Below are 25,123 nucleotides of genomic sequence, written 5' to 3' on the forward strand. Positions count from 1 at the left end.
CACCGTTCAGAAAACACAGAGGGTGTTCTCTTCAATCCCGATTGACCAGGCACATGAGCAGAATAATGCCTGCATCAAAGGAAAGGGTGGAGCAGTTGGGCTCACTGACAACCCTAGTGCTCTACGTCGCTGGATGGTTGCGGGACCAGAAGTTGCCAGGGTGATCGAAGAATTCCAGGATGGGAACCAACACTGGAGATTGTAAACAGCAGACACACGTCATCATGATCAGACGCCAAGTGTACAGGCCTCATTTGTGAAAGATGTTCGCTCTCTCGTCTGTGTCATAGAGGAGATGGGCAACCCATTCGAGGAGGAGAGTCAGGATGTAGTCAAACTGGACACAAAGGAGATCGCAGATCCTGCTGCTGTGGAGACCGTGATGAATGCCAAGAGGATTGGCCAAGAGCAGTTCGAGGCTTTCACCAGAGAGTGTATGTTGGACAGAACAAAGGCAGTGGACGCACCTATTCCTCGTAACAAGCTGAAGGTGTTCAGCACTTCCACTCCAAGAAGCCAGAGCATAGGTCAGCAACAGCTCGCCTCCATCAAGAATGACCGTCAACTATTCGCACGCCTGTACATTGGCTGCCAGACGAAGGATGGAAACCTTGAGGAGTTCTTTTGTCACGAGAATCAGGCATGTCCTCCTGCATTGTCTGATGGTGGAAGCCTCTGCACTGGTACCAAGAGTGATCTCCTCACATGCTTGGAAGAAGTCTCCGACGCAAAGACAGAGACTCCTGTCACGACCTGTATTGTGCTTGATGGAGCAGCCATCATCCAGATGCTGAAGCCGGCTGCATCAAAGACCTTTGAAGAGTATGCACAACAGATCTTCATCCCATATATGTCCACGAAGCTGCAAACAGTGTCACGCCTGGATCTGGTCTGGGATACTTACCTTGCTGATTCACTGAAAGGTAGTACACGTGCAAAGCGGGGACAAGGTGTGCGGAGACGTGTGTTGGCTGCCGCAGCCATACCAGGAAACTGGCAGAACTTCCTACGAGTGGACAGCAACAAGACCGAGCTGTTCAGGTTCCTCTCAGCAGCTCTCATGGAATGGTTTGACCAGGAGGACAAGCAACTCGTCATTACTGATGGAGAGGCAGTGCTCAGCAAGCCACTACTGCCAGATCTGACCTCACTCGCCCCATGTAACCATGAAGAAGCTGACAGTTGGATGTTGCTGCATGCATCTCACGCAGTCCAGCATGGACACCATACAATACTCATCCGGACTGTAGACACCAATGTTGTGGTGCTGGCAGTGTCCCTGGCACAGGAGTTGCAACCAGAAGACAAACTGTGGCTGGCATTCGGAACAGGCCAGAGTTTCCGATACCTAGCAGCACACGAAATAGCAGCTGGATTGGGACGAGAGAAGGCTCGTGCACTGCCAATGTTCCACGCTCCAACTGGATGTGACACTGTCTAGTTTTCATAGACATGGCAAGAATACTGCGTGGGCAGTCTGGACAGTACTGCCAGAACTCACTGAGGCGTTGCTGCTGCTGTCCTCTGCACCTCGTGACATACCAGACGATGCAACGCGCATCATCGAGAGGTTCGTGATCCTGTTGTATGATCGAACCAGCAAATGCACAGACATTGACAAGGCCAGGAGGAAACTCTTCACAAGGAAGAACAATGTGCAGCTCATCCCTCCAACGAAGGCAGCTCTGGAGGAACATGTCAAGAGGGCAGTGTATCAAGGTGGACATGTGTGGGGTCAGATACTGCTGCCAGCACCAGAGCTCCCTCCACCAACCAACTGGGGTTGGTCAAGGACTGGAGAAGGACAGTACACACCTTACTGGACCAGGCTAACTGAGGCAGCTCACAGTTGCATTGAGCTGGTTTCTTGCAAGTGCAAGAAAGGATGTGTGAGGCGCTGCAAGTGCAAAAAGGCTGCCCTTCAGTGCACAGCCCTCTGTGTGTGTGAAGGGGACTGCACATGACGATGAGTCAACAACATACATGTACTTGTGGCAATGCTGAACTTGTTAACATGACACTGTTTATGTACACGTATCTTCAGTACCGGTATATACCTAGCCTCAGATACCAGTACACCTAGCCTCAAATACTAGACCATGTAGCATTTCAGTATTATACCTAAGACATTTACAGAACTAAGACATTCTTTTCAAAGTATTGTGTTGAATCCAATATTTGCCGAGATAATTTCCAAATAAAATTATATAACAGACTGATAGATAATATTAAGTTGAAAATGGTACCATTGGATTCCTTGCCCCAAAAAACATACATTTAGATACCAGAATCAAGTCAATAGCTGCATTACGTACAGAGATAATAGCAAATGTAGATTTCAAGTGGTGGCCATTTTGAAATCCAATATGGCGGACATAAATAGAGAATTTCAAGTGGCCCAATATCTGAAAATGTTCACAACATATTAATGTACATTTGTGCCAAATTTGGTGCTTGTATCAAAAATGCACAAAAGGTTTGCTATGCTGCTAATGACCCAGCTGTGAGCTGTCATCCCAGTGTTTCATAGGCAGGGTGTATAAACTGTTTCATCAATATGTGTGCCGTCCCTCGGATGGATATTACGCTGGTGTCCTGTCTACCGGCATGAGCTGGTGGATGTTTATGACACCACAATCCATCACGAAGAGCAGGAGAGCTATCGCCGGCACCATGGAACAAATTACTAATTCCTGCCCAAAGTACAGCTGAAAGAGGGATGGCAAACTGCCTAGCATGACCCCTAGCCAAGAAACTTCTTTGGCAGAACCAACGCCCTGTAACAGTGGATGGCACATCAGTCAATAAGACCTTAAACTAACACGAAAGTCATCATGCACATATTTGGAGTTATCCTTCTTTTTTAAATAATTAGCTTCGAGAAGAACTGTGACTAAGGTTTTTTAAAATTATTATTATTCAAGGAGACACTTGAATTGTTTTTTTTCTCGACAAATAGTAAAACCTGAATAATTTCACACCATTATAAAATCTTTTAAAAGATTTTTTTAATTTTTATTTTAGAATGGTGCATCAAAACAGCAGAGACCTAAAAACCCTTGGGCTTTTGGGGCCCTTAATGCGGGCCCTGAATGCCACCCTTTAATACTCATATTTGCACGTTCACCTCCATGCCAAAGGTATATATAGCTCCTGTCCAACCCAGCAACCCCCATCCATCAGGATGGACCGTCATTTACAATTGCCAAACTTGGGACTTGTGAATCAAGGCATTAATTTAGAATTTAGCAAAGGTACCAGTACGCAAAAAGGAAGATTGATAGTTTGGGACTGTAGTTACTATTTCATATGCAGCTTGTGGCTGCTGGTTGCATCATTGCTGAGAGCACGGCTGTGCCGCTAATGCAGTGTCCCTAATGCAGTGTCCCGGTTCCAGTAAGGTGGTACTCATTTTATCGACCTCGGAAGGATGACTGATTGAGTTAACCCATCTGGCGTTAATGGCACAATGGGCTCAAACTCGAGACTGTGATCTTAAGGCAATCCTTAACCATTCAGTCAACACCAGGCTTTGAAATGTGGTGATTGAGAGGAATGTTAGAAATTACATGGACTGCAAGAAGAATAAACAAATCGGTGCTTGAAGAAATTAGAAGCGGTGATGCTAAAACAGAAACTCGTACTTTGTTGGTTGGACACATCATGCATGCAGAAAGCAGAAGTCTGGAGGAGTCAACCATGCTGGGTTTGGTTGAGGAAAGAAGAAGAGACAGACCTTGTACGTGCTGGATGGTTGAGGTAAAGTCTGCAACCAGGCTGTCTCTGCCAGAGCTTTGGGAAGCAGTGCAAGATAGGGATGTTTGGAGGAATCTGATCATTATCACCAGAAGTTGGCCACAGCTTGACAATAAGATAAGTAACCAGCACATATTGTGTACCATTTTAAAAAGGGACTGTGGGATATCTGATGCAGATGAGACAGCCATCCCAGTGAACACTTCAAAGGGAGTTGGATGGCATATTGTCAGTGTAATTGCTTTGGAAGAAGACCAACAAGTTAGATCAGAGGTAGCCCACTCACCTTTTAAGTTGACTAGTCCAGGTTTGATCCCTGACCAAACGATAAATTGACACCCTGGTGCTTCTTAGGCAGGGTATTGCATCACCAAGTGTGCCATCCCTCGCATGGCACGTTTTAGTTTGGCCACGTCTGCCACCATTGGTTGCTGGTGGACATTAAAGATCACATGCCTCTTTTGCAAAGAGAAAGCTATTATTGCCGGTACTCTTGCCAATTTATATTCATTTATATTCATACATTATCACTGCATTAGCAACACAGCCGTGTTCCCAGACACGTTCTCCATACAAATTAATGAATCTGTACAACAGCAATGACAACATTATGTTCCAACACCAACCATGGATCCCACTTGATTTGTCTTGACTTTTGTACATGTTGAGCAGTAAGGTTATCCTCTGATACTTGTATAAGTTTTCATATTTAATGGCATGATGCATGAATCTCTAAATGGAATAAATGAATGAATCTTCTTCTTCTCCTCCTCGTTTTCCTTCTCCGATTTAGGCCAGTTTGCACGATGTCGCCGTCTGGTGTACTCTGCACAAGGTGAGGCTCGAATTCATGGGATGGGCCATGCAGTGACTCGTGCAATCAACCTTGCTCTTCGTGTGCAGGTACTGTCCCTTAAAATTGACTTTCTTTCGCAACTCCGTCAGATGAATGCAAGAACAAAATGGGTTTTGGGTAAACATATCGGGACTCCCACTTTCCTCCCTTTCTACATTCACTGACTGGCTTCATCTGCTTACATCTTTGTAAAGTTTGGGTTGAAACCACCTGTCAGAACAACTGAGCAAAAGTGGATGAATTAGATTGTACACTTTACACTTGTTTGCACTACTCATTGGCATCCATGTGTTAAAAAGAGGCGTGCACGTACACTCGGTATGTATGCATGCTAACGGACTCGTTGTGAAAGAAGGGGAAACTTCTGAATCAGATAAACTTTGAAGTTGAATAATACCTCTGAGGTTCTATTTGGAGTGGGGGTAGTGGGGGGGATGAGGTGGGTGATTGGGTGATGTCAAAAATCTCAACATTTTGCATTTTCATGTTTGTGTGTGTGTCCTCCATAACTCCAAAACCCTGAAACTTAGCGGCCCCAAATTTTGCAGGCATACTAAGGGAACTCGAACGGAGTGCATGAATGAAAATTGGTTGTTTGGGTAAATTTAAACACCCCTTTTGAAGATCATAAACGACTTACCTCCATGAAAAGTTTATCCTTGGTCAGCTCAACTTTGCCTCACAGGGGTCTTAGCGACCATTTTGATTCAGCCTATTCAAACATGCCTTGCCTGGGAAACACGATCTACAGTGCCTATAGAATGTCTACACCCCCTTTCAAAATTTTCACCTTTTGTTGCCTTATAGCCTGGAGAATTAAATTGCATTAAATCGGATTTTCCCACCTTTATTTACACATCATAACCAACAACTTCCAAGTGAAAAACAAATTCTGCAAATTTCAGAAAATTAATTTTAAAAATATAAAACGAGAATATCTTTGTTGGATGTGTCCACCCCCCCCCACCCCCGAGTTAATTGCTGGAAGCACTGTCGAAGATACCCAGTCTCTGCTTCAGGTTCGGTGCACCAGAGCTCAAGTCTTTATTTACATGTACATGGAAAGAGATAACACACAGACAGTTCTAAGATCCCTCTGACTTGCTATACCAAGTCAGGGCTTTTTATACAGGCCAGTGAAGGAAAAGGTGGGGTGGGAAGGGGAAGAAGGCAGGCATCTTAACAATAAAGGAATGAGCAAACCAAGATAACTGTTTTTGGCTCTCCTTAGGAAGGGGGAGAGGAGAGTCAGAGCTCAACCAATCGGGAAGAAGCACAACCATCTTGCCCAAGGTCCAACATTGATAAGGACTGGGTGAAAGCAAGGGTCAATCACTAATGGAACATACACAGCAGATAACAGCTTCCGTGAACGGCAACTCCAATACTTTCCCAGGGCAGAGAACATTTCAAACTCTTTCCCCAGTTACTGCAACACAAAGCAGGTGCTTATAGGAGCTACAATATCATTGTTTGAAGTACAAGTTTAAATGAGAATTTCAAAGTTTGTTTAATCATGTCGTAATGGATATATCTGGAACTCGTGTTACGTTTCCAGGTAATTGAATAATCATAGTAAATCATCATTATCACTAAAAGCATATATATATATATATATATATATATATATATATATATATATATATATATATATATATATATATATATATATATATATATATATATATATATATATATATATATATATATATATATATATATATATATATATATATATATAACAGCTGTTCAGGTCAATGGCCATGAAGGGTGGCCAGGAGCGTTGTCAAGCAGGAGTACCTTAGATGAAAGGTTCTTTCCTGCCAGGTACCTCTTCACCTGAGGAGTGAAATGGGTATGGATCCAGTCCTTGAAAAGTTCAGATGTCACCCACTTCTTCCTGTTTGCCCTCCAGTACACGGGCAGCACCTGCTTGTTTTTGTTCTTCAGTGCACGTGGGTTCAGGGAATAGTAGAGCATCATGGGCTTTTCCATTAAGTCCCTTTTGGCTTTTGTGCAGAGAAGGGAGACCCTGTCCATTGTGGCCTTGAAGTCGGCTACTTTGCTCTCGCCCTGTGAGATGAACGTTCTGGTCGGCATCTTTTTCCAAAACAAGCTGGTCTCATCAGGTACCTGGTACCCCTTCTTCTCGATGAGGCTCACGAGTTCTGCAGGGAGTGCCTTGGCCACGTTGTGGTCTGTGGAGGAACACTCCCGGACGATGTTGACACTTGCATTGTGGGTAACTGCAGGAGGTGCGAGTAGTCTGTGCATTGTTTGTGGGGGATTTTACGCATGAATATGTATTCAGCAGCTGATAATAGATGTCGTGAGTGATATTGTTATGAATTTGGAAGCTTACTGCACACAACAGCCAGGTCCTATAGATCAGTTATATCGGTAAGTATGTGTTTCTAGGTAGGGTCCCGTCCTATGTTTAAAGGGTGATTAAGTGTACGTGCACTGCGCAGTTATTTTCTTGGCTCTAGAATTTATATCCACAAAAATAACAACAACACTATGGACCATTCCCCGCACGATGGCGTGTCGAACACGCATGTGGGCAGAGTTCCCTCGGTCATCGAAGTTCTGACTCCACGCTTCGGGCAATCGGAAGGGTGCTGGTGAGTTTGCCGCCTTTCAGCCAATGGGCGCAGAGTGAGCTCCAGAGAAGCAGAGTCTCTTCGGGGGGCGGGGGATCGAGACGCCCCGACGCCCCCCGACCAATCATGGGGAGACGATCGATTTCCCCCGGCGAATTAAGGGTGCGGTGACGTGAGACACGTTCCCCGTTCCCCCCCCGACCCCAGGGGAAGAAGAAATAGACGGAACAGCGCGGTCATCTCGTGGCTGGTCTCGTCTTGTCGCTTGCTCTGGTCTCGTCGCAGTGATCCCTCGCCTCATCATTATTCGAGCTGGCTGGCGTCCGTGGCTGAATCCTTGGTCCCTCGGTGCCTGGTATATCGGCGCGGGTTCGAGTCCCGCCACCGAACAAGATCAATGTTATCGCACGAGGCGGGCAGGTGCAAGAACAGGCTCTTCCCTCAGCTCGTCTTCCCTCCCGAGCTGTAGGGCACAATAAAGGGCAACCGGCCCCATCGTGTGTGTGTGTGTGTGTGTGTGTGTGTGTGTGTGTGTGGGAACGAGCCGTTACCATGCTCGAACCGTGTGTAACCCGAGTGGATGGTTACCGAGGCCCGTCAGTCCAAATGTACAACTACGGCAACGGCCTTCCTAATCCCCAATACGCACCATGGCAAACCAATGGCAGAAATGACCAAGAACGAGCTGGTACATTCAACAAGAGGAGAATTTATTAACAACAATAATTGGGGAGGGAAGACAGAGCAGAGTTATCACGAATATGCAGTCAATGTACAATTGCGAGATACTTAAGCAATGTCTACTTATCAGACTGGTGCCACACACACACACACACACACACACACACACACACACACACACACACACACACACACACACACACACACACACACACACACACACACACACACACACACACACACACACACACACACACACACACTGTGTGTGTGGCGCCAGTCTGATAAGTAGACATTGCTTAAGTATCTCGCGCTTGTACATTGACTGCATATTCGTGATAACTCTGCTCTGTCTTCCCCTCCCCAATTATTGTTGTTAATAAATTCCCCTCTTGTTGAATGTACCAGCTCGTTCTTTGTCATTTCTGCCATTGGTTTGCCACAGTGAATATTGGATTAGGAAGGCCGTTGCCGTAGTTGTACATTTGGACTGACGGGCCTCGGTAACCATCCACTCGGGTTACACACGGTTCGAGCACGGTAACGGCTCGTTCCGCTTGAAGCCTGCCGAGGGTGTCAATTCCCCAGTAAGCTTTGCCGCGTGGGTACTTCGGTATATTGAAGTTGGCAATTAACCATACTCCACGTGGTCGAATTATTGGTGATTCATGGTCCTTTAAGGTCGTGCTTCTCAACCAGTGGGCCGCGGAGCCCTCACAGGTGGGCCGCGAGGTCTGCAAAAAAGAAAAGAAAAGAAGAAGTATATAAAAAAGGGTCTGATCTTACAGTGTAAGACTTACACGACACAGCTGGAATTCAGCTAGGTCTGTTTGTACTTCCGTCTTTCCGAAACCGTCTAGCGAGCGCGTGAGAGAGATAGATAGATTGAGTCATTTCGTGCTTACGTAGTCATGTTTATGCAGTGGTGGTTTACGCGCGTTCGATCTACATGTAACTGTGATGTGAACGTACTATATCCGTGTGTATTGTGCACGTGCGCATATATGTGATGTGTGTGTATGCATGTACATGCCTTGTACTTAGTTGTTACTTTTACTTGTACTTAGAACTTGAAATTTTTGTAAACTTTTCAACTTTCGCTGATAATTTCTTGAACCGAAAATGGATCGATTTTTGAAACGAAAGTGTGATTGAGAAGACAAATCTGATACCGAAAAATGTCGAAAGGTTGTGGTGAGGAAATATGACCCCGATTACATTAAATATGGATTCACGATGGCAGGCAGTGATATTGAGCCAAAAGCACAGTGTGTTGAATGTGCTGAAATCCTGTTAAACGAGGCGCTTAAACCATTAAAGCTTCAGAGACACTTAAACACAAGACACCTGAATAGTGCAGGTAAGCCAAAGGAATATTTTGAGAGGAAAAGGGCTGGACTTCAGGCACAGCAGAAAGTGATTACAACATTTACAACTCAGTCAAAATCAGCATTGAAAGCCAGCTACATGGTTGCTGCTCGTGTTGCTCGTAGCAAGAAAGCTTTCACAATCGCGGAGGAGCTTATTTTACCCAGTGCTGTTGATATGTGTTGAGAAATTCTTGGAGAGGCAGCTGCAACCAAACTTCAGTCCGTATCACTCTGTAATGATACTGTGATGAGAAGAATTGTTGAAATGAGTGATGACATTGAATGCCAACTGGTGGAAAAAATAAAGGCCAGTCTGTATTTTTGCATTCAGTTGGATGAATCTAATGACATTAGCAATAATGCTTTATTGCTAGTTTTCGTGAGGTACTGCGGGGACAGTGATGTTCATGAGGATCTACTGTTTTGCAAAGACCTTCCCACAAAAACAGCTGCAGATGATGTAATGCTCTGCCTTGACAAATACTTCACTGACAAGAGAATTGATTGGAATAACTGCGTAGGTGTGTGCACAGATGGTGCTGCATCAATGACAGGAGTCCATCGTGGTGTTGTAAAACAGATCCAACAGAGGGCGCCAGATGCCAAGAAGACACACTGCTTCTTACATAGAGAAAATCTGGTAACAAATCAGATGTCACCAGAACTGAATGAAGTCATTAATGTAGCTGTTAAAACTGTGTACTTCATCTAGAAGAGTGCACTCAACTCGAGGTGTTTTGCTGCACTGTGTGAAAGACTTGATTCCGATCACTTGCAGCTTCTGTACCACAGTGAGGTGAGGTGGCTTTCAAGTGGATGTATGCTTAATCGCCTCTTTGAACTGAGACATGAAGTCCACATGTTCCTTGAAGAGAAACACTCACCACTTGCTGATCATTACAGTAATGATAACTTTTGTGCCAAATTGGCTTACCTGTCAGATGTGTTTGACTAGTTAAATCAGCTCAACATATCAATGCAAGGTAAGAACAGTTCAGTGTTCTTGGTTGCTGACAAAATTGAAGGCTTCAAGAAAAAGCTTGTTCTTTGGAACAGAAAAATGAAGGATGGACGACTTGGGATGTTTCCACTTCTGAGTGAAACTTTGGAATCCACTCCTCATACAGACATATCTGGGCTCATAATCCAGCATTTGACCGAGTTATCACAAACGTTTGCAGACTACTTTCCAGAGGACCCAAGGCAAGGAAACCCTTGGATTTTGAACCCTTTCTCGGTGTATCCTGCTTCAGAAGATGTGGCCTTGTCCGTTGTACTTGAAAATGAACTGATGGAACTTTCTGCAGACAGTAGTCTGAAGCTTTAGCATGCACAAGTAGATCTTCCTTCATTCTGGATATTGGGCAGCAGTGAATACACTTCTTTGTCAAAGCGTGCCATCAGATTTCTTTTACCATTCACCACAACCTATCTCTGTGAATCGGGCTTCTCGACTATAACTGTGACAAAATCAAAAGCACAAAATAGTTTAAAAACTGACACTGAATGCCACTTTGCCTGCCACTTTGTGAGCCTGTCCCCCATCAAACCACGACTTGACCATCTTATTTCCAAGAAGCAAGCTCAAGTGTCTCATTAAAGGTAAGCATAATGATTTCTTTTGGCATTAAGTTTTATTGCCATTTTTCTCTTTACGATTCTGTATGATGGGCCTCAAAAATTTCCTCAGAGCCAGAGTGGGCCTCGAGTTGAAAAAGGTTGAGAAGCACTGCTGGAAGGGACCCGTACCTTCGGACTTATCCGAGGGTCACGACCTAAATTCCGGTGTGTTCGGTGGAGCCGACTCTACTGCTTCCCCTTGCGGCCGTGCTCGCCACCGTGACCCGGCCCCACAACAATATCTTTGTGTGATTAGTCTGTATGTAGCTGGCTGCTAATTACACTAATAGATATGCTGAATGTTTCCATTCTTTAACTCGCAGGACATGACATCTTTCCTTTCTGCAGGCAGATTATGCTGAGCATTTTAAAAATATCACGGCTCAGATGGTGCTGTTTGTAGCAAGATCGTGATTTACACTAATATCTGCTGAATTCTTCTATTGTGTAATGTCCGTATGTGGTAACCTGGTAATTACTCGATAGATCAATTGATGCTGTTAATGTTTTCATTCTGTAAATAACTCACGGGGAATGATGTGTTGCACTGGTGAGACATCCCACAAAACTATGTTTATGCCGTGAAGCTACAATACAGTACCGTATGTTTGAAGTGCACATGGTGAGACGTCCCACAAAACTATGTTTATCCCGCGAAGCTACAATACACACAGAAAGCAGGTCATGTTCGCGACTCGTGAAAGATGTTTTTTTGCTTACGTACAGTGTTGTACTGTACGTCCATCCAACTGCTTTGTGCGTGGCTCATGGAAGATATGTTTGAGAACTGTTATGCTCGCAGCTCGTGGGGAAAAATAAATTGCCGCGAATACGCGGGGCAATTTCCTGCAAATGAAGGAGCATGTCGCAAATTATCAACTGTGAATACACGGAACCCGTGAATGTTGGAACTGTGAATGTCGTGGTCCGGATGTATATACACAGTCATGGGCAAAAATATTGACACCCATGCACTTTTTTCAAATAATGCACCATTTCTTCCAGAAAATTGGTGAAATTATAAAACCTTTTGGTGTCTATAAATACATATATGTGTTTCTTTGGTTTTCAGAGGAATAAAACATAAAAAGCGAAAAAAAATTTTTACTCAATCTTAGCTTATTCCACACAGAAATCCTAAAATGGCCTGGACTATAGTATTGGCACCTTTTAGAAGTTGAAAGACATAAATAGATTTCAAGCAGATGATTCTCCTTTACTTTGCAATTGTACTCACCTGTAGTGAGTTACAGGTGCTGACAATATAAAAATCACTCATTCATCCAGTTTGAATGGAGAAAAGGAATCATTTTCTTGTTTTGTGTCAATGAGCATGGAGAAAAGAATGAAAACCAGAGAATTGTCTGAGGAGGTCAGATACAAGATTGTAGCCAAGCATGGACAATCTCAAGGCTACAAGTCCATCTCCAGAGATCGTGATGTTCCTGTGTCCACCTTACGCAATGTTATCAGGAAGTTTAAGGCCCATGACACTGGAGTCAACCTCCCTGGACATGGCCGCGAGAGACAACTTGATCGAAGATTGCAGCGAATGATTTTTTTTTTTTTTTTTTTTTGTATACCTTGGTCGAGGCTCGTATGAGAGCTAACACACAACTCACAGCAAGGAGGCATGAGACAAGAGGGGCGGGAGTGGAAGGGACAAAACATTGGGGAACAGACACAGGTGAACTGTGGAAGGGAGAGGGATGGGGATGGGACGGGGAACATGGCGAGGGGAAGATGGACATTAAAGGGACTTTCAGGAAGGAAAGCAGGAGAATTGAAGGAAGTGGGCTTGGGTGGATTATCGGGGTAGAAAAGATCGAGGATTTGGGTGGGGGAAGATAAGAGGTGGTGGTGAACAGCTGTTTTGAAAGCCTGAAGGGAAGAATGGGAAAGAATAGAGTGAGGAAGTTTATTCCAAAGGCGGGACAAAAGAGGAATGAAAGAGTGAAGATGAGCAGTGATTCGTGATTTTGGTAGTTTTACCAGAAGGCGGTTGTTGGCGGACCTTGAGCGCCCTGTGGAAATGTGGTTGGGACAAATCGCAGAGAGAGCAGGGGGGCAAGGCTGGAGAGGAGTCGGTAGAAGACAGAAAGACCACCGACCAACCTGCGGTGATTGAGTGAGAGGCCCAAAGACTCAGCTTCATTGCGGGAGATGCCAATGATCTTAAAAGCCCTGGTTTCGACAGCGTGAAGTCGAGAAAGGTGGGAGGCAGGAGCACCAGCCCAGAGGGGAGAGCAGTACTCCATCAGGCTACGGACAAAAGCTTTGTAAGTGGTCAGGAGCTCAAGAGGGCCGAGGAAGGACTTTGCACGACGGAGGATTCCCAGTCGGCGACTGGCTTTTGAGGCAAGGTTGGAAATGTGACTTTCCCAGGAAAGGTCATGGCAGATAGTGAGACCCAGAAGCTTGAAAGAAAAGACTTCTTCCAGAGGATTGTTGAGAAAGTGGATGGGGGGGTTTTGTAAACGGTCCTTTCGAAGAGACATAGTGAGAGTGTGAGATTTGTCTGGATTGAAAGACATGTTCCACGTGTTGGACCAGTTTGTGATTTTATCCAGATCTGCAGTGAGCGAAGAAGCTGCTGCTTGCCGGTCTGAGGGATGACAGATGGTATGGCAGAGGGTGGAGTCATCGGCAAAGAGAAATAGAGGATTTTCCAGAGAGTCGGAGAGATCATTGATGAAAACCAGAAAAAGAACAGGGCCCAGAACGCTACCTTGAGGAACTCCAGCCTGCACAGGAAGAGGGGATGAAAGAACTCCATTTAGGGCCACACGTTGACTGCGACAGGAGAGGAAGTCTGCGAGCCATGAGTGGAGATGGCCTTGAATACCATGGGAAGAGAGTTTGGTGAGTAGGGCAGGGTGCCAGACTGTGTCAAAAGCACGAGATATGTCCAGGGATACGGCTCGGATTTCCTGTCTGGCATTGAGGACCTCCATCCATTGATGGGAGAGCAGTAGCAGCATATCTAGGGTAGAGTGACCTGGTCTGAAACCAAATTGATGATTGGAAATCAAGCCATTGGAGAAGAGGAAGGATTTCATGTCTGAAGCGATGATGGATTCCATAACCTTGCTGATGATTGGGAGAAGGCTGATTGGTCTGTAGTTATAGGGATCTGTTTTTGCACCTTTTTTGTGCAGGGCAGTGATGTTAGCAGATTTCCAAGCAGATGGCAGATGACCTTGCGCAAATGAGAGGGTGAATAGAACAGAGAGAGGGTGAGCAAGAGCAGAAGAGCAGGCTTTGAGGACACGTGGGCTGATGCCGTCTGGACCGGTTGCAGAATCTGACTCGAGGTTTGAAAGCAAGCTCTCCACCTTGTCAGGAGAAAAGGATACAGAGTCCAGGGACAGTTGGGCGCGACTGGGTAAAGTGGGTAGAGATAGTGATGGGTTTGGGACACAAGATTTAGCTGCAAACACCGAGTTTAGACATTCAGCTTTATCACGTGTGGAATCAGCAGTGCGGCCATTTGAGGTAAGGGAGGGGATGGAGGGGGAACATACACCAGAAACAGATTTGATTAAACGCCACCAGGATTTTGAGGAGGGAGAGAGGTTTGAGAGTTCAGACTTGAGATGAGAAAGATGTTGTTTTCTGGCTCTCCTGAGGGTAGCTACACACTTGTTCCGAGCTTTGTGGAAAGAACTGAGATTGCCCTCAGTTGGGTTTGCTTTCCATGAGGCAAAGGCAAGTTGTTTCAGGACAACTGCCTCGCCACAAGCTTCAGTAAACCAAGGGCGGGAGGAAGGGTAAGACAACTGAACACGAGAGGGGATAAATCTGTGCATGAGGGAGAGCAAGTTTCTTTGAAAGAATTCCCAGGATGAGTTGATGTTTGAGAAAGTAGTGATAGGAGACCAGTCTGTAAGTTTGATGGCTGCTCGGAGACCCTGCCAGTCGGCTTGAGTGAAATGCCAGACTCGACGGCGGTGAGGTGGTTCTCTGATAACAGCCAGAGAGATGTCCACTTTAACAAGGACGTGGTCAGAAGAACCAATTGGAGCGAAGGAAGAGCAGCAGATATTGTCAGGGAAATTTGTCAAAATCAGATCCAGAAGAGATGGAGTACCATTGGTTGAGATCCGGGTCGGGAAGTTGACCGATTGAGTCAGTCCCAATGAGTCACAGAAAGCTTTTGCTGATGTCCCATGGCAGTTGAGAGAGGTATACCCACACCTAGCCAACTGGCGTGATGACAATTGAAGTCGCCACATAAGAGGAAGAGAGAGTTTGGATGAGAAGATAGAAGATGGTCCATGTTTTCGGAGAGTGAGGTGTAGATGGAGTCATCACTGTTCGGTGGACGGTACAGTACACATATAAACATGAGGTGGGAGTGGAGGGGAAGCCGAAGCCAGAGGTATTCCTGGGGGTGTGGGGGAGTGAGAGCAGTGCAGGGAGAGTGAGGAATAGAGTCTTTGATGAAGAGAGCAACACCTCCACCAGGACGAGGCTCAGGTCTGTCATACCGTAAGAGGGAGTAACCAGGGAGAGATACTTGGGAGTCAGACACGTCTTGGGAGAGGAAAGTTTCTGTTAGGCAGATAATGTCTGGTTTGTCAGTGGCAACCTGCATGGAAAGATCTGAAAGGTTTGAGCGAAGGCCCCGGATATTTGAGGTCCACACTTTTAATGAAGAGGTAGGGGAGGAGGCTTTGGGTGCAGGAGGTGGAGGGGCGGGGGAGGGTAGGACGAGGGACGAGGGGGAGGTAAGGAGGGTTGCTGAAGGAGTGTGGGGTATTGCAGAATAGCGAGGGGAGGGGGCCGAATGAGGAGGAGAAAAGGCTCTGTGGTGCTGGGAGAGAGGGGGGACAAGAGACAAGGAAGATGGCAGTTGAGTATTTGAGGTGGAGTGAAGAGATGGAGGTGAGAGGGCAGTGGAGGGAGGCAGGTTGGTGGATGAGAGGCGGGGCAACTTAGAGAAGGACGAGTGAGGGGGATGAAAGGTGGGAGAAAGGTGAGGGGGAATTTTTGAAAGAGGTGAGAGGGAGGCTTGGAGGGAGAAGAGTGGGATGGTTGCTTTGAGAGTGAGAGTGAGGGGTGAGGGGGGTGAGTTGGCACTGAAGTTGGAAAAAAAAGAATGGTTGATGGAAAGCGAGCATCCATGGCAAACTGTGGTTTTTAAAAGTTTTAGGTCAGAGATGCGATTTAACACAATTCTTGATTGATGCAATGAAGGCGAATTCAGAGCATGGAGAGAAGAAGCGCTGTAATAGTTGGATTTTTTAGGCAAGGAATGAAGGAGAGGTCGAAATGAGAGCAGTCTGTTAAAATAGCAGAAGAGTAGTGCATTGTGAAACAGTAAAGAGTACCACATGTGTGAGAGAGGAAGATGAAGCATTATAAGATCGTTTTTGTTGTTAATATTAATGTATGAGAGAGTTCAACAGATTAGGTCATGGAAGTGTAAAAAAAAAAAAAAAAAAAAAAAAGAAAGAGGAAGACGAGGAGGAAGTTAAGAGGAAGAAGAAGTAGCAGAATCGGGAGAAGGTGTGCGTGTTGTTGTTGTTGTTGTTGTTGTTGGATATTATTTTTTTTTTTTTTTTGAGATAAGAAAGAGATTAGTTGGGAGAATGGGGGATGTTTGGAAAGTGGGGAGGATGAAAATTGAAGGTAATGGGGAGGATAGAAATTGAAGGTAATGGGGAGAAAAAACAAACAAACAAACAAAAAACGATCGAACACCAAGTGGAACCGGTAGGCCTCAAGCCTAGGACTAGGCCTCAAACACCAGGTAAGAACGTCGACATAAATACTCACAAAATAGCACGATTTTTGAAACAAAACCGAACTAGGAACACACATTAACATGTAGGTGAGAAAATTAAACAGTTAAAACGGGACAAATAACAACCGGAACTTAACTTTGAGAATGTCAGCAGGGAGCCCCGAAGGAGACCTCTTGCCGCTCAAAACCGGAACCGGATATTTTCAATGGTGGATTGTTCAGATGGTGGAGAAAGCACCAGGATAAACTGCTCAACAGATTCAAGCTGACCTTCAGATACAAGGTACGACAGTTTCAACTCGTACCATCCGTCACCAACTCGACTAAAGGGGGTTCTATATTAAGAGTCCCGGATGACCCCACTGCTGAGAGAGAGACATAAGAAAGCCTGACTGGAGTTTGCCAAAACGCACCTGAACGAGCCAAAATCCTTGTGGGAGAATGTCCTGTGGACAGATGAAACCAAATTAGAGCTTTTTTGAAAAGCACATCATCTCTGTTTACATTAAACAAAATGAAGCCTTCAAAGAAAAGAACACCTTCCCTACAGTCAAACATGGAGGAGGTTCATTGATGTTTTGGGGTTGCTGTGTTGCCTCTGGCACTAGGTGCCTTGAATGTGTGCATGGCATCATGAAATCAGGAGATTACCAATTAATTTTGGAACACAATGTTCAACCCAGTTTCAGAAAGCTGGGTCTCTGTCGAAGGTTATGGGTCTTGCAGCAGGACAATGACCCCAAACACTTCAAAAAGCACCCAGGAATGGTTCAAGACAAAATGCTGGACTGTTCTGAAGTGCCCAGCAATGAGTCCATATCTCAATCCCATTGAACACCTGTAGGGAGATCTGAAAACAGCAGTTGGAAGAAGGCACCCTTCAAATCTGGGAGAACTGGAGGAGTTTACACAGGAAGAGTGGGACAAACTACCAGTGGGGAGATGTAGGAAGCTCATTCATGGTGGTAGGAAGCTCATTCATGGTGAAAGGAAGTGCTTGACTGCAGTTATTTTGTCCAGAGGCTGTGTATGCTTCCATATATTAAGTCGAGGGTGTCAATTTTGTCAATGCCATTTCTTTTTATTTTCTGATGTAAAAGGATATATTGAGTTCTGAATCAAAAACAAATATTCTGTAATGTTGACAGTGAAATAAAGAATTGTGGAGACCAAATCCTTTTGTCAATTTCAACTTATTTTTGGAGAAAATTGTGAGTTATTTGAAAAAAGTGCAAGGGTGCCAATATTTTTAGCCACAACTTTACAGTATGTTGAACACATCCTTTTTTTCGAGATAACATATGCTTGGTGTTGGCTTAATGGTTAGGGAGGTGTCCTTGGGATCCTCGGGTCCCGAGTTCAAATCCTGCTTTCCATTTAATTAATACCAGATGTGGTTGACATAGCCTGTCATCCTTCCAAGGTTGGCAAAATGAGTACCATTTTGCTGAGATGATTGAGCCATTCGAGTTATCCTGTGTTGGAGTGGTGAGCCGTCCAGGATTGTGCCCAATAGCAAAGGAGAGTGCTTCAGCAGCACGATGCTCTGCACAGACTATGGTCCCAATGTATGATTTCTTAATATTGGTTATATGTATTTGAGTAAATTTAAGAGCATATAATATTTAATTCAATTTCTCCATGGGTACTTTATCTCGTCTATATAAAAGGTGTGTGTGTGTGTGTATGTGTGTTTACCAATTTTCTCAGAGATGGCCAAACGGATCTTCGTCAAACTTTTAGAGGTTCATCAGTGAGTTCGGGGAGTGTTTTAGGCCAAAACATTTTTTTAGAAAAAAAAAATTATTTGAAATTATTTTTGTGTTGGCCTTAGTAGCTCAATGAAAGGTAATATTAAATGATTCCTGACCCCATTCCTTAGTTGGTTTAGGTTTGTGTTTTAGGCTTCTGCCCCAAAAAAAACAATTTGATTTCTTCAAAATGCCAACAGGATTATAACAGCACCGGACAACACCGGGTACCCCTGCTCGTATTAGATTTAATGGCAGTCGGAATATTTGCTTGTTCAGGCAAACATGCTTTCAAAAGAATGGAGTGTACAAATAGCATCGTCATGTTCTGAAAAATAATGAGAACTTTATATTTTGTTTAGTGTGTGAAGCTCGTGGCCTTGTATAATTACTGCATCAAGGACAAGGCCATAATAAGAGAACTTTTGTTCCTGAAACTTACTCATTTACCTTCCAAAACACCAAACGGTGTGAAAATCTGTGTGCTGGGTTGAAGAGCTTTATCACTTTTATGTTTTTTAAAACCTTTAACCAAAGTAAATTGGTTTTTTTTTGCTTTTGGGGCACCACTGGCATTACTCCTGGTCATTTTGAGCCTGCATAGACAAATCAACGCAGTATAGTTGATTTATAAACTGAGATCCCAGCATCATGAGTGCTCTGGGGGAAATGCTTAACAGGCTATTCACAGGCTAACAGCTTAATATACTGTGTTTCAGACTATTTCTAGTATTTTTTGTCTTTGCGCACATGCACTCAGAAAATCTTCTACCTATATAATAAAACTATGTATTTGTCTGTCCCCCTTCATAAGGACGATTTGAGTCGTGTTTCAAAGGCCAATCTTGTAACATGACTATATTCTCTACAGTCTTTTTTTTAGGATTAAAAACACTCCAAAAACATTTTCCATAAGAGTAATTAAGTCTCTTCTTTTGAAATTGCAGACGCTGACTTGCAAACCGAACTTTTTTTTATTTTTAAACAATATAAGGCGTAGGGAGATAAAATTTGCTGCATGTAATATGCAACACACGCAAGTGGAATGAGTGTTCATTTACGTCCATAGGATGTGTAATAAATAAAGAAGATAGAAGCACACCTGACACTAGGCCGAGGTTTCAGACTTTGGCGTGCTCACGAGGCTGTACCGTCGAAACAAAACATTCCAGAAGATAAAGAAAATTGGATCACATCTGCACATGTGTTTTGAATTAATGCTTTTTCTTGCTACAAGACATCATATCTTCCAGGCTTCTTGAATATTTTGAATAAAATAACTCCAAACCGTCATTTTTGACGGGCTTTCATACTACCCTTTTTATATTGTTTAAATTATATTTGAAGTCGATAGTTTAAAAAGGCGTTCCTTTGTGTGCCCCTTTTTCAGGCTGAATGTGGACCACTCGAGCTTTGGACTCAAACCTCGACGGTGACTTTGGAGGAGCAGCGAAGCATGGGTTGCTTAGATGATGTTGATGTTTTTGACCAGGAGCTGGAGAGCCATAGCCGGCAGGTTTCTGCAATTCACATTCGCCTGTATCGCCCGCAGTGATAAGGCGGGGAGGAAAACAGGACAATGGCATTTCAAGTTGTATTTACAATACTTGTGAAAGAGTTTATTGATGTAATGGAAGATATTTGACTGCTCAAAGGGACACATGCAACCTTGCTTTTCACACTTTATTCACTTGTTTTATGTGAATTAAAAGGATAAAGATGTCCTTACGAGCCATGTCACTTTTTGCAAACAGGGAATACTAGTTTTAAAGTTTGTTTGATGGTGTTATTGACATTTGTGACCAATACTGAAAACCGATAAGGGACAATCTAAGTACGAGGAGGCAAGAAGTGAGATTTCCCAATATCACACTACATTATGGCCTCTCATCCCTTTTCTTTCTCAACTCTTCAAATAACCATTTTCTTTCCTCCCACCCTGTTCTCTTTTTTAATTATTCTTTCTTTCACAGGTTCTATATGTTTCATTCATGTCATCTTCTTCCCAGAAGGTTGATTGCCATGGATCTCTACCTCTATCTGTCCTGTGCTGCTCTTACAGATTCCACATATGTCAATTGCATCCAGTCCATTATATCAATCGTCCATTTTCTCCTCTGCCTCCTTCGACTCATGTTTTCCTAATATTCAGCTTTAACTTCGTTGATTTTTGACACAACCTTCATTCTAACAACCTTTGCTCTCTCAATTCTACTTCGGATCTTACGATCACTTCTACCATCGTCTGTGATAATCTTCCCCAGGTACGTGAATCTTTTCACTTGTTTCAGGACTTGTCCATCGACTTCAAATTTTCATTTCCGGGGTTAGGTCTCTGCTTATCACCGTTGTTGCTTTTCTTCACATGCATTCTTAATCCATATTCCTCACTCCTTCCTTTCACTTTATTTACAACTGGCTTGTAAGACCCGTTGCTTTGCTGATGAGAATACCAATCTTTGCTGCGATGGCTAATCAATGGGGAAAGAACAAAAAAAAAAGGATTCCTGTGAAATCCTGCCCTCCATGCAGGGATAATCAGCATTGTAAGTTGGCATTTGTCGTTTCGACACTTGTGCCCATGTACCCATGCACACAAACCGACCTTTATTTTTTCTTTTCTTTTTTACTTTTGCATCACATCTTTCCCGTAATTCCCCGAATACAGTCATTGGATTTATTGCAATCCGTTAATCCGTTCGCAAGCTATAACATGACAGACAGACAGACAGAACTCCTTTTAAAATATAGATTTCCCGTTGTGCCTCTTCTGACTGCATTCAATGCAGAGCCATCTGCGTATTTAAAGTTGTTAATGTTCACTCCACCAATGTTGCAACTGGTAGATTTCCTATGTCTCTGAAGATAGCTTCAGTGTACAGGTTGACTAGTTTTGGGGACGTAAAACATTCCTGGCACATTCCTCTTGATGGGGAAGCTGTCTGACTGACAAGCCACTATCAAGTCTCACCACTGCTGATTGATTCCAGTATAGGTTCTGAATTATCCTTTTGTCATTTCTGTTTATTTCCAGGTTATCTAAGCACTCCATTATTTCCTGACCTTAAACTTTATCAAGTGCCTTCTCATAATCCATAAAGCACACATACACAAGTTTTTGCACTTCTAAATATCTTTCAATGACTACTCTCAGGTTAAATATGCCCTCTCTCGTTCTTTTATTTGGTCTGAATCCTGACTGGCTCTCATCTTTCTCTGTTTATGTCATCTGATCGTCTGATCATTTCTTTCCCAAATGATTCCAAGAATCATTTTCATCACATGAGTCGTGAGACTTATTGTGCTGTGCTCTGAATATTCTCGGGCTTTTGGGTTCTTTGGGATCTTAATAAACACTGACTGGATAATATCCTCAGCTAGGAATCCTGTTTAAATTTTGTTGCAGAGGGCTGTCAGTATCTCAATATGTAGATAGCTCCAAATCAAGTGAGTATTTAGAGGGGTTTTTTCATCTTTAATTCATTTCAAGCAAAACAGACCAGTTCTTGTTCTTGAACTATCTAGAGAAATAAATATGCAGGGATGTGTGGGAGTTTTCATCATAGACAGGGTAAGATGAGCATAATTATCTTTTCTTGCAAACAAAACACATGGAACATGAAAGAGTGATTACAAAACACAGATGAGATTAAGTAAATAGACAAGCACAAGTGATGTGGCATAATGGTTATTCGACTTCATAGAAAATGTGATCATAATTGTAAGTTCTGGCAGTCCAAATCACTTGAATATCACACACTCTTCAGTATCATTGACATACTTGTACATTAGCATAGGATCCATCAAATTTGTAAGCATGAGTGCATGGCAAACCAACTTGCCTGCAACTGCATCTTACAACACAACCTTTCAAGCAGCTGCAGACAACCAGCTCAATGATTGTTTCTGGTGTGGGATGTCTTTGCATGAGCTCTGCTTGCAGGCTTCCTTGGTCAAGACATCCTTTCTGTATACATCACTTTCGTTCCCAAGGCCAGACTCAACTCTCTAACCACATGTTTCCCTATCACCGCAAGAAAATTATTTGCTCTGTGGAAACCACCCAGTGATCAAGTTTTGGTGGCACAGACCACTGGGTTTGTCTCAATGGTGCATAGAGATGGACTTGTGGTTCGGGGTTGCTCCACATGTAGGTCAGATACACAGCTGCTCCTTCCTTCCAGATAAGTCAAAGTTAAATTTTCTGAACTGAATCTCTCATGTTTTTGCCTCCGCCACCGAAGGTGGACCGAGGTTACGTTTTCACCCAAATCTGTCTGTGAGCAGAATATCTCAAAGTTCTGGACGGATTTGGCTGAAACTTAGTGGACAGCTTTGGTGTGTGACAAGGATGAGTTGATTCGATTTTGTGAAGATCCGGATCCCGAACCGAGGAATTTTTTTTTATTTTTTTATTTTGTAATTCTTCACAATTGAGAGATGGGGTCAAAATCTTATATAGCATGATATTTCAAAATTTTGACAGAATATGACAAAACTTAGTGGATGAGTTGGGTAGTTGACAAGAATAAGCCAAATTAGATTTTGGTTACGGTCCGGATGCAGATCTGACCCATCATTGGGATACAAAACGTAAAGTGTTCAGCTCGGTTTAGGTATGCGCTCCACTGAGTACCATTCTAGTTCTGTTATATTTTCATCCCTGTATGCTGTTGTACTCCGCCTCACCCTATTCCATCTCTCCAGGCGTTGCACAATGTCATCGCTGAAAGGGAGTACTCGGTTGTCACTACGTTTTCTTTCTTGTTTGTTTGTCTGGGCGATATCTCAGCCATCCTTTGAGCTAGGAAGCTGAAATTTGGGCACAATAGTGAACAAGTGCTTTGGCGAAAAAGGTATTTTATATTTTTTGATTAATCAATTAATTACTCGTTTATTTTCGTTCTCATCTGGGCAATATCTCAGGCACCTTTTGAGCTAGAAAGCTGATATTTGGATACGACAGTGACCAAGTGATTTGGCTGTAAAGGGTATTTTGATTTATTGATTAACCTATTATTTAATGTCTCGATTGATTAATTTTCAAAAGGTTACAGATTCTTATGAAACAGTGGTGGTTTAGGTATGCTATTAGCCAATTGGTTAAAGATTATTTTACGATTATTTATTTATTTTAATCAATCAATTATTGCACACTGCTCCCTCCCAATTCCATCTCCATTTGCTGCACATGGCAACGTAGGGCACTGAAGGCACCCCGGCTATATAGCGTGCTGGAGGATATGTTATTTTTTTGGCATGGGGGGCGGTGTACTTAGAATATATCTCCACTTATTTGTATTTTCATCGAAATTTTTCCTTGATAAATCGTACCTTATCAATATAGTTGAATTCATTTTTTTTCCGTGTAACCCAGGCCTACTAGGATAGCCAGGAGCTAATCGCCTGGCTTTTGAGACTGTTTCTCTTTTTAATTCAATTCAACAATGGGTAGCCTGGTGTTGGCTTCACGGTTTGGGTGGTGGCTTAGCACCCTCAGGTCCTGTGTTTGAGCCCCGTTTCCACTGAATTAACACCAGGGGGTTGACTCAGCCTGTCATCCTTCCGAGGTTGGCGAAATGAGCACCAGTATACTGGTAGTAGGAGCACTTCATCAAGTGCCTTCTCATAAACTGCATCAGCAGCAGAGCCATGCCCCTAATCAATGATGCAACCAGCAGCCAAAAAGGCAGCAAACGATGGGAATTCAACAATATTGACAATTAGGTACGACAGAAGTATCAGGAAATGAGAGATCCGATGCTATTTTCTTCCCACACATTTTCACCATAAGCCCTGCCCCTTTTCCCATTCATTTACATGTAAACAGGTGAATAGTCGAGGCAATATGTGACTAAACCTAGAACAAATTGCAACAGTTTCGCAATAAAGTTTTTTTGGTACCTATACATATTATGAAAGACATACTAAAAGTATAGGTGAATATATTTAGTGGAACAATATTTGGCAGCCATTTTAAAAATGGCCGCCGTCAAATTTCAATATTTTTTATATTCTTATATTTGCTTTTGTAGGTCATTAAAAGGCCATATATATATATGATTAATTTTGCACTGCAGCCTATGAACTTGGGTTATGTTATAGTTAGAATAATAAAATTTCATATTTGATATTCCCTTCATCAGCATAAATCCAATATGGCAGCCAATTTTTGCCATTTTTCATGATTTTGCTCATAATTTTGCAACCAAATCATTTATAACGTTGCTTTTATCTCTACTTCTAGGGTCTCATGGAAGGTGAATATATCTAGATCAAAATTAACGCATTTCAGAACTTCCTTACAGTACAGTTGGCCCATTCAAGGGTGGCCGAAGTACGGCAGTTCTCGCGAGCGAAATCCAGCTTTTTGGACGACGCTTTGAAGATATGTGAAAAATTGTGATAAAACACCAAATTTGCCACAAATGAGCTTGAGGAATTGCTTAGTGATTATTGATATAGTACCAAGCGTGATTTTTTTCCAAGAAACCCTTAAGTGCGAAAATCCAAAATGGCCACCACGCAGATCAATTATTGTCATAACTTTGTAAATATTTGTCGCAACAACATAAATGACCAATATATTTTGTCGCAACCTTCTGTATGTTTTCAGACCTAAGGAATCTCATGAGACCAATGTTTACTTCATAAAATATATGTAAAGCCAGATTATATATATATATATATATATATATATATATATATATATATATATATATATATATACTGCACAT

The 25,123-nt window shown here is 43.2% G+C and overlaps 1 protein-coding gene across 1 annotated transcript in view; it reads left to right on the forward strand.

Moving 5' to 3' along the window:
• Window positions 1–20,110, forward strand: part of POP7 (POP7 ribonuclease P/MRP subunit) — a 39,949-nt gene extending 19,839 nt beyond the window's left edge. Inside the window, exons 3-4 of the mRNA XM_085886174.1 lie at window positions 4,550–4,659; window positions 19,777–20,110. Coding sequence (XP_085742300.1) covers window positions 4,550–4,659; window positions 19,777–19,941 — 275 coding nt within the window. The 3' untranslated portion in view covers window positions 19,942–20,110. The remainder of the gene's footprint in view (window positions 1–4,549; window positions 4,660–19,776) is intronic.
• Window positions 20,111–25,123: the final 5,013 nt, after the last annotated feature.

Source organism: Eptatretus burgeri, chromosome 6, assembly GCF_056783735.1.
Source record: "Eptatretus burgeri isolate ZD-2024b chromosome 6, Ebu_testis_v1, whole genome shotgun sequence".
Lineage (NCBI taxonomy): Eukaryota > Metazoa > Chordata > Myxini > Myxiniformes > Myxinidae > Eptatretus > Eptatretus burgeri.